Raw genomic sequence first — 17145 nt, forward strand, 5'->3', positions numbered from 1 at the left:
CCTGTATTTTTTTTTTTCTCTCTTTTTTTTTTGCCCTTTGGTCTGAAGCAGCATTTAAGGCACTATGTAAATGAATGTTATATCTAAATAATGCATGTTATCTAATAATCTAGTACAAATCATTATCCTTATTCCTACCAAATGTTTTTCTTGAACAGCTGCTCCATGCTCAGATAAAAGGAGAAAAACACAATAAAAGTTTCATTGGCCATCTATGGTCACAGCTGCTGTCTTCCAGTTTTCAAAAAAAAAAAAAAAAAGGTGGGCACAAACAAAAAAGGAAAGGCTATAGCAAAGAGGGTCCTGGGTGACTAAACTAAAAGAACACAAATGGGCAGAGAGAGACTACAGAAAGGATGTGTTCATTGAACTCCAGTCCTAATACCCTCAAGGGCATACAGACAAAGTCTGAGACAGTGCTGCATTGATGATACATCTCAAACAGAACAGCAATTGTTCATTACATTGGCCCCTACGGTCTGGTGCATCACATTAGATAAGGATTATGAAAAAAATCCCTGGATTAGGAGGAAATGAAGGAGGTTCTCCCATATGCATATGTAAGAAAACCCCAAAGATTAAGACTCATATAAGGCAGCAACAAACATTGTGCACAGTCTCTAAATTTAAATTTGACATTTGCATCATCTACAAGACAAAACCTTATTTTATTTATTTATTTATTTTTATCATTTGGTTTGAAAGGTGCAGAGCCCTGCACATGACATGCAGGGAAAAATATGTATATCATGGCCACAAATTAACAATTTGTTCTCACGATTTACTAACACACCTATGAAGGTACACTACATACAATAAGTTCTACACTACCTATCAAGGTAGTTAAATCATTTTAACTAACCAGATCATATTCTTTAATATTAATTTAGAATATAGACAAACCGGTAGCACTTTATTTTACAGTACGTGTACTTTCCTGGTACATATATAGTAATTATGTTGTACATACAGGTAAAAGAGTGGTAACACAAGGTACTTACCTGACATGTATGTAATGGAAACTAATAAGAAACACCAATGTACTTTCCCATGGTACATACATGGTAATTACTTTGTATCTATAGACAAGTGTTGGGTAATAACAGGTGCTTACTTATAGTGTCAGTATATTGTAACTAACAGACATATTACTGTACTTACTAATGGTATGTATATGGTAGCTATGTTGTACTTATGGACAAGTGTGGGTAATAACAGACAGTTATTTGTGGGAACTTGTAAGACACTTACTATGTTGTACTCATGGACGCTAGTAAGTAAAACAAAATTTTCAAGAAATAAAGCAATTGTTTTGCTGCACTATGTTTGTACTTTATGTAGTGTTTTATGAACTGGTAATGCTAAATTGCTCTCCACAATAGTGCATCTTATTTTACAGTCCTTACTAGTTAATATACTTAAGCTTATTATTACAAAGGTTAAAGAGCTGGTAATTCCTATGTAATGTTTATGTACAAGGGTGCACTTTATTTATGTACAAGGATGCACTTTATTTTACAGTCCTATTTCCATGAACTTACTATGAACGTAGCAGTGAATATACCAGTTACCATTAGTAAGTACAGTAATGTGTCTGTTCATTATCATATATGGACACTATAAGTAAGTGCCTGTTATTACCCAACACTTGTCTATAGGTACAAAGTAATTACCATGTATGTACCATTGGAAAGTACATTGGTGTTTCTTATTAGTTTCCATTACATACATGTCAGGTAAGTACCTTGTGTTACCACTCTTTTACCTGTATGTACAACACAATTACAATATATATACCAGGAAAGTACACGTACTGTAAAATAAAGTGCTACCGACAAACCTTATATAACTGCAATTGTTTAATCTGCCCTATATTAAACCATTCCTTTTTTGTTTTCTATTAAAAAAAACGCGCACACACACACAAAAAAAAAAAAAAAAAAAAAAAAAAACAGAACATGAATCTATCAATTTGCCACTTCTATAATTCAAAGTGACATTAAAAACCACAAATCCCTTTACTCCAAGGCTATAAATGTCACATTTAGCTGCTGGGTCATTATTTGTCTGTCATTCACTCTGATGAGCTGTTTAAATGAATGCATTGACGGAGTGCTGTCAGCCACTGCACTGTAAAAAAATATTTTCATGATTTGTTATCACAACTTTTTACAAATCTTTTGTCAAATCAGCTTAGGTTCACAAATGTTTAGGTAACATACTATTTTGAGTTTCTGTTGAATAAGCTAATCTCTTTCTTTGTATCAATTCAATTTTTTAGTTTAAATGAACTCAAAATTTTAAGGCAACCATGTTAGGCTAATTACTTTAAGTTAAACCAACAAATCATTTTTACAGTGTGATTGTGTCTTTAATAATTTATGTGCATGGTGTTAATCTAATGCCACATCAACTATAATACGTTTTAATTTTAAAAAATTAATTTTAAAATTAAAATAACATGTTCTATCCTGATAGGTAGCATTTTTCGCTATCGATTGGTGCTACCTATCCGGTTTAATGGGAGGTAGCACAATCTGAGCGGGTAGCACAAATAATCAGAACAACCGGCTCATTAGTTTGCTCATTTTAAGTAAATGTAAATAGCCACAAATGAACTAAAATGATTGAACAAATTCTTAAATCATAGCTGTGATATATATTTTTGTCCGCAAGTCATGTGCGGGGCTCCGTAGGAAAGACATAAGAGTGAGTATATAATGACAAAATTCATTTTTGGGTGAACTTTAAAGCAAAAAACTGCATATGTAAATGTGTATTTTAGCTATCATTCACATTTAGGTTAGGAGCTTATTATGAAGATTCCTACTGATATTGGCCGAAGGCATTTTCATCTGCTGTTATCAGGTTTTTGAGGAGCCTTTAGGCTGTGTACATTTCTCATGAATACTTCAAGATGAAGCAGAAAGGTGAGCACTGTTTTATTAAATTAGCCATAAACAATCATTTCTATTTCAAATAAAACCACAAGCTTCTGTTTACATGGTTTTCTTTTCTATTATTCCTATTATGTATTTGTTTATTATTATGATTTTATCTATGGGATTGAAGCGAATTGATTAGCGCTGCATGACATTGAAAGGTCCTATGTAAATTCAGCTCATAATTACAAGCCATTATGGAGCAAAGGCATTTTATTACTGATGTATGCAAGGGCATAGAATTTAGTAGGGATGCTAGGGACATGTCCCTACCAATATCCAGCAACTACTGAATTGTTTGTTTAGATATTCTTTCATGTTGTACAGAAAGCAAAATTGTCCAATTATTGAGATAATATGAAACTGCAGTCAAATGTCTATAATAAATGCTGCTTTTATGTCCCCACTAATGTCAAAATCAAACCTATGCCACTGAATGTAAGTATCTGTTTTGACTATATTCAGAACCATATTTTTATCTGTTTTCAATTCAGACATTATTACATTGTGTTACATTTATAAAACATATATAAAATGCTTTTCTCTAGCAGGCATTATGTTGGCTTCAAATATCTAGTTAAAAATACATTGTTGTATTATTCATATCTACATAATAATATATATAAATGTATTATTCTCAAAACAAAATAAATAACAGGTTATCTAGGACTCACCGTGTGTTAACAGAACTTTATATTTTTCCTAGGCAGTAATAACTGAAATGTACCTACTGTGAAAAATATTCACTTGAGTGAAAAGTGTGACAACTAGCCCAAGAGTGATTAGCTAGTAGATGTCACCAGGGTGCATTGTGCAAGATCACTATTTGCAGAAGAAAGAAGACATTTATGCTGATGCTATTTCTGATTCTATTGTTATTTGTTATCAAAACTAATTTACAGAGTGGTTATTGCAGCAACCAGTAAGCTAAGTGACACAATCGGTCACAAAATCATGAATCCTCATGAACACTACTGGGTTTCACATCTGGCCTGCCTGCACAGCTCATTAAGCACTACAATATCGTAAAAAGCACTGACCTTTTCTAGTGCAATTCATGGAATGATATTCACACATTTCCAAAGATATAAACAGAAAATATCTCTGTGTTAACTCACGCTTGACTCAAATCCGAATACTAGATCTGCCTGCAGATAGTTATACTACTATATGTATCTATGTGTATGTTTGTGTATCAACATTTTCGTTCACATGAAGTACAGGTCTGGATAGAATGTTAATATTGTGAATGTAAGTGTGGGAACTACAGGCACTGTGCATGGAATAGCAATCACAGACTCAAGTACATGTGAGCTGGATTGCTAATGTCTCTTATGCCATGAAAGCACAATAATGTCAGGATGCAGGCTTCATACAGTATTTCAACCAGCTATGGGTGAAACACATTCTTAGGTCAGTCAGTTACTCAAAAGTAACATATAGCCCATGGGGGAAAAGAGGAATTTGTAGGTATTAGATGCTGTAATGAAAGCTGCCAAAAGAGAAGGAATTTTAAGGGATCATGGTTATCCAAAAAGTAGACAAAATTATGCTGCCTTCTAAGATATCTTCTTTTGGCTAAGAAGGCAATACCAGAATGCATTACTATGAGCTCAGTGAAAAAAAATCCTTCCAATGTGCCGGACAAGTTGAGAAACAGATTATAAGTGTTTCATTTAAGCATATATACAAAATGTGTGTTTTTTTATGTTCTATACTAGATTGCTGTGTTGTTAGCTTGTTACCCTGCAAAACAACTCACACTTACTGGAACTAATTGTGAGTCGAAGCTCCTGTGTATTTTGTGTGAAGAGTGTTTTGTGTGACAAACATGTTAATAATTTAGCATATATTGTTGGGCCTGTGCAGTTCATGATAATATTATGTCAATTCCATGTTTGATTTTAAGGGCATTTTTGTTACTTTTGTATGTTTTTTTTTTTTTTTTTTTAAAAAAAAAAAAAAAAAAAAAAAAAAAAACTTGATATAGAATAGATAATTTAGGTCCATCTCTTATGACGTTTCATTTCAGTTAGAATGCTGCCTTAAGATGAAGTCACAGTAGCAAAATTGCAGCGCAATTCCATGACAAAAATGTCCATTGTCAATAGTGTAGCAATGCATGAACACAGAAGTCACTTTCAAATCAAGCATCTTTCTGTTGGTCAACATGGAAAATTCTCTTGACCAACTTGGATACGAGAAAAATCTGCATGTGAAACTTTTTCACCCTTGCTTGAAGGTCCTGACTCTGTGGATTCCTATTGAAATTACTGTATTCCACATGTTAAAATTCACTGAATAAAATGTGACCACACCTTTATTAGGTATTTACTTAGACAAGGCAGCTCTCTAGATTTTGAGCTTGGAACTGAGCTTGTATGTTTTGGCATGCCGTGTATTTGCAAGAAACTGTATGTATCCTCATCATCAACAGTAGCTGAATCTCACATATAATGTCTGCATTAATATGCATAACAAAGGAAGTCAATTAATGAGAAAATGAAGCCAATGGGCCTATTGTGCCTGTGTAAAGGGGGGAGGGGATAGTTACTGTTCAATAGACTTGAAAATTATATGGGAATCCTACGTCGAAACAATGAGAACTACAGATAATGGGGGGATGAGATCCACTGAGCAAGTGTGTGTGTCTGTGTGATGAGGTGCTTTATAAGAGTCATTATTTAGCTTATTTATAATGTCTGAGTTGTGTCATAAATGATACAATGATATTAATGGATGGTATGTGTGTATGTAGGCAGTTTTTATTGTATTGGCCTGTCTCAATCTCACACAGGAAGCACAATTAATAGTGACAGGTAGGAGGAATTTAAATGGGCTTTGAAATTGCTGTGAAATTACAATATAGGAGCCAATGAATAATCCAGCTTGACTGACACACAAAAATGCCTTTGCACTATAGCTGTAGTGTCACAAATGACATTTGAGTCTGAATGTAATTGTTTTGTTTTCACTTTTTCACAGTTTACAGCAAATATTTTACCTGGTTACCTCGGGCACTTTTATTAGGTAAGTAATTATAAAAAAAACCTGTGTATTTTTAGCGCTACTAGTGGCATCGAATGGAACTGCAATCTATTTGTTTGAGCAGCAGGCTGACTGGTAGTGTTTGAAACTTGTTTAAAATGCAACATACGATTCTTATTAAACAGTTTAAGAACAAAAGAACATTTGGGGCCTTGTTTTTAATAAACAATAAAAGCATTGCTTAAACGCAACCAGAACAAATTTCTGCGCAAATCTTTAGTAAAATAATTATGTAAATTGTCATAGTGGTGAATGTTTTTTGGGGGGTTTTGTACAAAAATTCATTCTGCACTTGTTTCAACGTTGAGGCCGGTTGTGTGTATACTGTTTGTGTATAATCTCACCCAGTATAGCCAGCACAGTGTTGTCCTTGAGCACTTCCATGGAGCCCGAGCAGACAAAGTATATGGCCTGCAGAGCATCACCCTGGCGAATAAGAAACTCCCCTGGAGCACAGAAAGAAGTTTTGATGATAAGCGAGAGGGAGCGCAGACACCCTCGACTGGCCGATTCAAACAGAGGCAGCTGTAAGAGCTCTTTATTCAGATGCATGGCAATGTCAGCCCGCAATTCATCTGGGAAGTCCTTCAGAAGCTGGAAAAGGACAAAAAGATATTTAATTAGAAGTACACTTACTTCTCATTCTTGAAAAGCATATAGCAAAAAAACTGATTCACATTTTATCATCAAGGAAAAAACTGCAGCAAAGAAACTGCAGTCTTCTACTTGGACTTTAATGGGATATTATATTGGATATCAAAGCAGGGAGAGAGAGGGTTATGAGTTATGTAACGAGTGTTTTGAATTGGGCCCATTAAATACATTGTGAGTGTAAGATGGAATCTCTTGTTTATGAGCACGACAGAGATATGGATGAGACGGTGAATGAGAGGTGGGTGGACAGAGAAAATAAAGCAAATGATAAAAGAGATGAGGGATTTGTGAAACAGAAAGAGAGACAGAATGGTGAAGTGAAAAAGGAATAGAAAAGAATAATATGCTCTAATCTTAGACAGATGCATTAAATCACATCACAGAAGCCCAATAATGAGCAATGCGGCTTGGAACCAACTGTTGCATAGAGTAGCTAAAAATTGCATCAAACATTATACTATGAGCATGATATTTAATTCCAAGTGTTTATTAGATTTCCAGCATTCCCTATTTAGATGCGTAACACTCACATAGAGAAATGATGAATGCAAAATGCACTCTCCGTAAAGGTTAAAAACATTTCCACCTGGAAGTCATGGAATATCGAATATGACTGGGACAAAAAAGTATGAGCACATTACCCCTGTCCTAGCTTCACTACACTGGCTTCCTGTCCGCTTCAGGATTGATTTCAAGATTTTATTGTTTGTTTTTAAGATTTTAAATGGGTTGGCGCCTGAGTATTTATCAGAGCTTTTACATGTCCACGCTCCCGTTAAAGCATTGAGGTCATCCAATCAGGTGCTCCTCAATGTTCCAAGAACTAGGTTAAAAAATAAAGGTGACCGGGCTTTTTCAGTGGTGGCACCTAATTTGTGGAATAGTTTACCTGTACACATAAGAACTGCTCAGACTGTTGGAATTTTTAAGTCATTACTTAAGACACATTTGTTTTCCTTGGCTTTTATATCGAGCTGAGCTGTGACATTGTGATGTTTTTTACTGTATTTGTCTTATTTGTGTGTGACTCTTTATTTTTATTTTCTGGACATTGTTAAGCACTTTGGTCAACCATGGTTGTTTTTAAATGTGCTATATAAATAAATTGAACTGAACTGAACTGAATGAATTGTACCAGAGTAGCCAAGTTAATAAGAGATTTAAAATAATGTGTTACTCAAACAGGTCAAATATTCAGTTAGAACATATTTGCCACGAATGGAGGTACTTATTGCCTTGAAGTAAGAGCACTTCAGAAGAGGCACATTCTACAAATATAGTACATTTCAGTGTCAGATCAGGTCAACATTCCTTAAAAATCCACTTTAATATTTAATACATTTTAAATATATTTAAATTTGAAGTTTATCTAATCAATCACACAAAATTTTAAATAAAAATTTGCCAACAAAACTGCAAACCCACAAATCATTCAATAGTTTGACCTCCTGAGATTGAAGATCAACTATTTCTAAAAGTTAAGCAACTCTTTCACTGACCGTTAGCTGTAAAAGAAAGAAAGTACACTATCTGTGACAAGTTTCAGAGCTACTCGAACTTGGCATCCAGAAACCAAGAAAACACATCAGGTGTTCAATGAGTGGATAAGAACAGCAGCTCCCATACAGCTACACCTTAAATAAAGACTTCCTTCAAATATAACACCTACATGACTGTGCATACTGTCCACACTTATAGTAAAAATATTTATAAATTGTGAACTTGTTTTGACAGTTTATTCATGTGTGCACACAGATTATTGAAATTCCTTACCTCGCTGACATCGATGCCGTTGTTGACGGACCATGTCGTCTGAAAGCACTCCAGCATGCGCTGCGCGAGAGCCTTGGGCAGCCTATGCACGCGGATGAAGTCTTTGAGGTCTTTGGTACGAGTGTGATAGAGTGAGCGCCGTGAGTACATCCGCTGGATAATGGCCGTCACGTTACCGAAGACCGCGGCATGCATGAGTGCTGGTGGGAGACACAACAAACAAACATTTAAGGAGATTAAAAAAATGAATTTTAACAATGACATTGTTTGCTTTGTTTTGTGACAAAATTAGATATATAATTAAAACCCATCAAAATTAGATTATATTAATGTTAATTCATATATTAATAATCAGGAAATTAATTTCTTTCACCAAGGTCCATAAAATAAAAAATTATATATATATATATATATATATATATATATATATATGTAAACTTGCATCGTCACAATTTAAGCCTTGGCAATTTAAATATTCAGGTGCAAGAAGATGTGAAAGGGAACTCAATTCATTGCACACTGTGTGGAAAGTTTTGTGCACATCCAAAGCACATGCCCAGAAAGTTGCATCTCAGACAGCACAAGAATAACTAACTTGAGCACTCTTTCATATCTTTTTGCGCTTTTACAAATTCCCAAAATATATATGTCAAAAAATACCTGTCTTGGTGAGTATCCTAGTAAACAGTCAAAATTAATTGGCTTAAATTAATGTAAATAGTAAAGTGTTTTTCGACACCATCTGAACAAATTTTAAAGCTTAAATTTTAAAAGTTTAGAGAACTATGTCTAATTACTTGATTATACACGTATCTTGTATATCATCAAATGAATATATTTCAAATTAATAGCATAATGATTTATATTTTGCAGTAAAACCAATGGTCAGCCGTTTACAGAGAGAAATAGTGGGTAGGCTTACACAACAGCAATGTACTAAAAACAGAAACATTCTGCCTTTGCATTTTTCACGTACAGGCGACAACGTTGTAAAAACAATCTCTGTTCACACAGATTCGTGAAAACGACTAAAAATGCTGTATTATGAGTGCCAGGCCAGTAGTGGGCGATGTCACTTTGTAAAGAAAGACTACGCCCCATAGACTGAACACATAATACGCATGATGTCACCGTTTTGATAAATTAATGTTTTTTGTAGTTTACAGGGTGATGATAATGCTATCATTTTAAAAAAAACTCTTTTGAAATCCGTTTTAAAAAAGTTTGTTGTCAGGCCCCCAAAACGCCACTGTCATGTAAATGAACAGCCAAAATGCATGAAAAGTTTTTAGTTGAAAACGGTGTCGTGTAAAACACCCCAGAGACAGATTTCCATTTACATGTGGTGTTAAAATGCCTCTCCAGAATCACTTGTAATTAGTTTTTAATCAGACAGTCGTTCATTACACCTAGATAACAAAATTTAGAACCAATATTCCATTGCAATGATGGACAATCATTCTCCTGTTGTGCATCAGGATGCGCTCATGGTTATGCCACAAATGTAATCTCCAATCTTTGTGATCTCCATATGTGATTGGATTCACCCTATCTCATCCGAGAAGGATTTTAAGTGGCCTGTTGCATGAAGCTAGCTGAACAAACCCTGAGTTTCAGTGTAGGTTTAGAGTTGACAAAACCATGCAAATCCAACCTGGTTTAGTTCAGGTTCAGCGGGCTCACAACATTCGATATAAATGTTCTCTGTCAAATCAGGATTTGATCCAGAGATTGTGATTAAGCACGTGCACCTGAAAGTGTAACATCTGCAGTGAACAACCAATAATATGGAACATGGAAAGTGTCAGTTTGATTTAATTCGTGCGAGAGAGCCAATGCAGTTCACTTCTCTGCTGAAGATTAAGAGATTGTTATGAAAAATATCATGAATTTAAACGCATTTACAAGGCAGGAACCAACACTGCTGCTGCAATTAAAGTTTGAGAAGGCAGCTAAAGGAAAATACCTGATTATATCAATGCTAGTGAATCAATAGAATTTAAATTTTAATATATATATATATATATGTTATAAAACTGTAATGAAAACCAAAAGTTAGTTTAAACTATTCCCAACCTGGGTAGCAAATAACACTGGCTTTGTGCAACAGGCCTCAGGTGTTACATCTAGTCATATACACTTCAGTCTGTTTTCTTTCTCCTGTTTGATTTCATTGTGAGTGAACAGCATGCTGGTTTGCATCTGTTTTGTTCATCTTTTTAGTGTTTACTTTTCCTCTACATAGTATATTTTGTTCAGTGTAACTGTTTTCACTCCACCACCAAACTCTTTATCATCTAGTTATTTAACATTGTGAACTTTGCCAACATGAGTGTAAACAATCAAGAAGGACTGGAGAGTACTCATGGAGCGTTAATTGAAGTCAACATAAATTGTTGCGGAAATTGCATGCTGCTCTTCTGTTCAAGAACTGCACTCAGAGCAAGTGGCTGCACCTGGGTTATATGCCTTTTGAGTGCTTGGATGAGGTTTGTCCTGAAATTTATAGCAAATAGGGCTACAAAATGAAATATGAGCTATTAAAACCTGTTTCAACTACCTGATTCTTGTAGCAAGGAGAAATGAGCACTCTTGCTGAGTTGTTTCTCCAATATAGCAGTGAGATTATATGAAGACATTTTCTTTATTCTTGAGATTCAATTTATTATTGAATTTCTATTTATTCTTTATTTAGTCTCAAACTGTGCGACCAGTATGAAATCAAACATACTCAATACTCAAAGTGGTATCCACATAAATTTAATCATGCTATCCTCTTAACCATTTCTTTCTATTGTTATTTCTCCCAATGAATTTTAGGAGAAACATCTTAAAGGGGGAGTTCACCTTAAAATATAAATATTGTCATCATTTACTCACCCTCAAGTTGTTCCAAACCTGTATGAATTTCTATCTTCTGTGGAACATAAAGAAATATAATTGCATAGCTCATTTTTTTCATCTTTACATGTTTTGTATCCTTAAGATGTAGAACAACATGAGGCATGAAACTGATGTTGGGATAGACTAAACTAAGCTAATTTTAACCAACTTAAGCTAAATAAGTGGAATCTTTGAGAAATATTTCCTTTGGGTTGAGTGGTGAATATCATATTGTTGTTTGGTTAATATAATACACAGTATGCTCAGTCGTTTGCCGTAATTATGGTAATTTTTGTCTAAGGCATATCAGTGTTCCCCAAATACCCTCTGTGTGTGGGTAGGAGCCCAGCTGTCAGCTGGCTGGGACAGTAATGGCCCTTAGTGGTAGGATTTGGTGACACATTGATTTAGTGTGCACGTATGTGAGTGTGCATGGATTCAGCCAGGCTCATTTGCCCCTCTTAAGTGCAATGAAGCCTGTGTCTATCTCTTCATGGCCCAGAAGACATGCCTTAAAATTCAGTCCACTGTCACAACATCTTCTTTGAATCCACATGGGGCACATGCAGCCGCAAAAAAATCATTACAGCTGTCCCAGCAGATAACAAGTATAGCTCCATTTCTGTGGCAGTCAAATCCTGCTGGTCAAGTTAGCACAAAACAGCTAAGAGTAGCCAACATAAGCTGCCTTTTTCTAAGAATCCACACAAATATGGCAACACTAAAGTTTTGAACCATACAAACAAGTACAGACTGAATCAAATCACTTGTTTTGCAATGAAACAATCAATGCAACATGCCGTAAGACATACAGAATGTTGGCCATTGGCATAAATAGGTAAATGCAGGAATATTGTACAATATTATACAATATTGTGTATACTCAACCATTATGTTTCTATAAATATGTTAGAAGATTTTGAGGTAGTTAAACAATGGTCAGGGCCAAGTAGTAACTAATCAGATTCCAAAAATGAAATACTTGTAATTATATTATATTATTATATAATATAATTATATTATATTATATCATTATATTTTAAAATATATTCAAAATCAGACTATAGTTATGTTTTTATTAATTACATGATTACTTAATATTCACAAAACGGCAGTAAATTATTCACAATTCATTGATTCTTTTCTTAAAACTTTTGTGGAATTGCACACACAGATCAGCCACTAGTCAGGCAACTATAATTACATAGAAAATTGAGAGGCCACACAGCATAAACAAATAAAATATTAAATCTTTTTTTTTAGTTAGTGTTTTATTTTGATTGTTTTTATTTATTTGTATCTTATAATTTAACTTTTTTTGTGATTTAATTAATAAAGTTTTTTTATAAATTTATGAACCACCTGTAGTTCCTTCCCAAACCCTAGTTAGGGAAACCGTGACGTAAAGTAATGTTTAATGCACTTCATATTTTTTCTTTATCTTTGTATTTTTTATTAATATGGTACAAGATTGTTCAATTCAAATCAATGTTATAAACAAGTTAGGTCAAAAGTATTCTAAAAGTAATCAAAAAGTCAGATCACCTAAAATGTGTAATATAATAGATACGTTACTAACAACAGTTTTTAATCATGTAACTGGTATTCAGTAATGGACTACAATTTGTATATTCCCAGCACTGAAGATGGTCAATAAACCATATACCACTGGGGAAATGTGTTAAAGACAGGGATAATCAATAAGTAGCAAAGCTTAATAAATAGCATGGTCAAAGGAAATGTTGGTGCTCTAAGAATGGACCCCATGGGAAATGTAGTTTAAAAGTAAATGAGGTCACATGGATACACAAACTTAATAGTCACTGATGGTATACTAAAGACCCATATAAAGTAAATGCACCACTGTGTCTTGACTTACAGAGAATGCAGTCCTTTGGGAAATTGATGAAGTCTAAAGGAAGTTTAAATGCAGTCATTAGCACACTTGATGTGGTCTTGTAGCCTTCTTTGCGTGTATATGTGAAATCTACACAGTCCAAACTGTAATTTTAAAGCTCAAATGGATGCTCATGAACCCCCATTACACCATTTCGTAAGTGTATTATTCAGTAATCCTTGAAGCATATTGTCTTGGTCAATCATATGGGAAATATAGATTTTTTTTCTCATTTTTGTTATAGATTATAATCTATTTTTTAAAGAGTTTTTAATTATTTAACTAAAAAGATTAAGTGACTCCTTTTTTTAATGATCTGACATTTTTAATAGTGTTGGTATTGTACAAAACCAGATTAGCTGATTTATGCTTTTCAGTCCATCCTAAATGCGTAATATTACATACCATTTGTATTGTGGGATGGTGGAAGCATCATGATCTCTAGCTTGAACATTTACCCCTGGTTTTACAGACAAGGCTTAAGTCTAGTCCCAGACTAAAATGCATGTTTTAACTGAAAGCAACTTGGACTGACATATCTTAAAATACTGTCAGTGCCATTGTTTTGTCTCAAGATGCAAACCAGTAATGTTTTTTTTTTTCAAATGCACGTTTATAAAAGCTACTTAAATGTCCTAATTGAACTAAGGTCTAATCCTGGCTTAATCTAAACCCTGTCAGTGAAACCAGTGTCATCATCACTGCTTGAGATAATTTGTCTGAATATTCATGTCTGGTGGGGGTGGAAAAGATAACAGAAGGAACATTTGGATCCCCCAAGCTATAAGGAAACTTATTAAGCCATGTCTTTAACACAACGATTAGGGAACCGAGAGCAGGATTCTACCAGAGGGGTTCAAGTATACACTTGTCCCAGTATACATGATATTTACACAGCAGACAGAAATCATCTTCAACCTTCAACACATAGTTCTTGTATTGATAAGTACGAAAATTCCTGCTTCTCATTAGCTGATTATCAAAACTGTTTCCTTAAAATTATGGGTCTTTGTTTTTGGGTGTTGGCTTATATTTTGGTTGTACTTTCTATTTATTATTAATGTAAAGTTTGTAATAAATGAAGTTTTGTACTTTTGTAAAAATGAATGGTCATTTGTAATGGGTTTAAAATAAAATTAAGATTTTGCTAGATTTAGCAGTGAAAATTTACTGATTTCCCCCCCACTAAATGGTTTACATTTTCATTTAAATGACCTAAATCTTAATATTTTTCAAAATTACTGTTGGATTGAAAATTTTCACTGGAATTCTTGTTAAAAAAATGATAAAAAGTTACCAAAGATTTGCTTTTTTATGCTGATCAAGAAAAAAAGAACACTTAATTTAAGGGTTTTAAAACATTTAATTATCAGTATTTGGAAAGCGACACATCTCTATAGTAAAACATTTTAAATTCAAACCTCAAAATCACTTAAAACTTATGTAAATGTGTTCTCTTGCACTTACCTCCAATCAGCATGGTGCAGATAGAGAAGATCTTCTCTGAGTCAGTATTGGCTGAGACATTGCCAAATCCCACACTGGTCAGACTGCTTAAAGCAAAGTACAGCGACGTCACATATGAACTCCGAATCGAGGGCCCACCTTCCAATACAGCTGCAGTCTGTTTGGTATTTGAGGTGCCCATCGGCCCCACTCCTGTTGTGTTCCATTGGCTCGAGTTCCACACAGACTCATGTCCCACCAAATCAGTGCCGTTCCACTGGCTTGAATTGACCACCAATCCATCCAAGATGGTGGGGCGCAGTGAATCAGGAATGAGGGATGCAAGCGGGGACAGGAAGTAGGGGGTACCCAAACGTTTACCCAGCTCATGCAACCAGCCTATGAGAAAGAGGAAGAGAAAACGTAAGACGAGACAATTTTACATTTACTATTGTGCAGACTCGATTGTTTTGACCAGTGAAATTCTCTATTATCCTCATAATATTGTAGTTTTGGAGATTGTTTTATAATATATTTTTTCCATTTGTGTTTGGCACTATAACTACCCAACTCCTGGCACTCCTAAAACTTTTTCAGCGGGTACATGGCCACTGTCCAGGGTTCTTAGGTCACTCTCAGAACTGAGCATAATATGGAGCAGCTGTCCTTGTCCATGGTGCTGAACCTGAAGCAGTTTGAATATTAGTTGGTTTGCTCTACTTTTGTTCCCTGTGGGACTGATTCTGTACATTTCTCTCTCTCTCTGTCTCTCTCTTTTCCCTCCACCGCTTGTTTGTCTGTAAGCTTCTAGTTTGTAGGTAGTACAGGTACCATATGTGGCATTAGAAATGATATTTTCGAGAGAACCAGACAAACTCACAGGGGAGACAGAGAGAAGTGTAAAAGGTCAGAAAGGGAATGATGAAGACTGAGAGGACAAAAAGTGCCAGAAAACATCCAACTAGCAGTTGTCAGGTTTAAAGCACAATCATGAAAAATGCACAAACAAATACTTTTCCAAATACTTTTCTCATTTACACAGCGACCAGCTCCAGTTTACATGACCTTTTTCATGTACACATACACCAGAAACCTTGGTCATTCCTTTCCTGACATACATCCAAAGTCTTCCCTTTGTTGTCTGAAGTGTCAATTCAAACGTCCATGGCCACGATATCTGCTTACTAACTTTCCCTTCCAATGTTCATACAAAGTTCTGTTATGAAACTCTAGATGGCACAGGCTGATAAGTCCTTGACACAATCTGATTGCAATCACATCATTCTCCATAGGGCACAGTTGATTGGTTCCCGCTGTATCAGTCGCCAATGAGCCTGCTGCTCAACATTCAGATACTTACTTATCGTTTGCTGTAGCAGTTTGCAGTGCTCTTTCAGAAACCCTCCACCTTCCCCAGCTCCACCTGCATAGATCTGCTACGGGGTGATTCATGCATGCTTGTACAGCAGCAGCATGTCTTGCTCACGGCAGCATGTCGTGTATATTTTGGCAGTGGCAAGTTCCGTACTCCATACAGCTATAATCAACAGCAATAATAACAGCAGCAGCAGCAGTGTAGCAGATCTATTCCACCAAGACCAAACACATTAACTTCATCATATTCATTACAGTGCCTGAAAAGATTGACAGAAGAAACTGAAAAGATTGACAGAACTCATGTGAGTACATACTGATTTGTTCCTATATCCATCTTTGTGTGTGTGTGTGCATGCTCTGGTTTCTATAAATATGTTATATCTAAAGATAAATTTTCCATGGTTTTGTTCAGATTAAGGCTTATGGAGAAAAAAAGAGCCCCATTTTTCTCCCACATTCACTTTTGCTTTCAGAACCAATATCACTTAATGACCAAGTAAAAAAAAAAAAAAAAGGTAACCTTGACTACTACCAATAATATATAATAGTACCATTAAAATATTTACATAGAGAAAGATTTATTAATAATACTGAATTGACTTGTGTTATAATTGCCCCATTACACTAATGGTATTTCAATGGTATCTCATTGTATCTAAAATGAGAGCACACCTCAAAGTAACATAATTGCTTTAATACTTAATAATATTACATATAATAGCTTTCATTTTTATATGGTACTAATGATTTTAGCTGGCAAGAATAATGTACATTTAAGGACCTACATTGTGAATATTTTAAATAACTAGATCTTCAGCTATTTCATTTCAATGAAATAATGTTCCTCACACATTTTCAAGATTACATTTTTTAATTTGTATTACATAATTATTGTTACAATTGGCCAAAACTCAGAGCCATAATTAAATGTGTAGTAGCTACATTCATTTTCAATTGTAACCAACAACATAGAGATAAAATAGATATTATTTTACATTCAAAGGCATCAAAACTTAATATTTGCCCTTGTGTGTGGTCCTGGTAAACCCTACGTTATGGGAACATGTCCCCACAAGGATAGTAAAACCTGAGATCACCTACATCCATTCCCCCACAAGGGATATG

The 17145-nt window shown here is 34.8% G+C and overlaps 1 protein-coding gene across 2 annotated transcripts in view; it reads right to left on the bottom strand.

Moving 5' to 3' along the window:
- The window catches only part of kcnh3 (potassium voltage-gated channel, subfamily H (eag-related), member 3), a 146658-nt gene that overhangs the window by 14121 nt on the left and 115392 nt on the right, over positions 1–17145 (bottom strand). For both annotated transcript variants that reach the window (XM_048193652.1, XM_048193653.1), the window contains exons 8-10: positions 14665–15042; positions 8418–8617; positions 6335–6584 (exon numbers count right to left, since the gene is read on the bottom strand). In XM_048193652.1, coding sequence (XP_048049609.1) covers positions 6335–6584; positions 8418–8617; positions 14665–15042 — 828 coding nt within the window. The remainder of the gene's footprint in view (positions 1–6334; positions 6585–8417; positions 8618–14664; positions 15043–17145) is intronic.

Source organism: Megalobrama amblycephala, linkage group LG6 (genome assembly GCF_018812025.1).
Source record: "Megalobrama amblycephala isolate DHTTF-2021 linkage group LG6, ASM1881202v1, whole genome shotgun sequence".
In the NCBI taxonomy this organism is placed as follows: Eukaryota; Metazoa; Chordata; class Actinopteri; order Cypriniformes; family Xenocyprididae; genus Megalobrama; species Megalobrama amblycephala.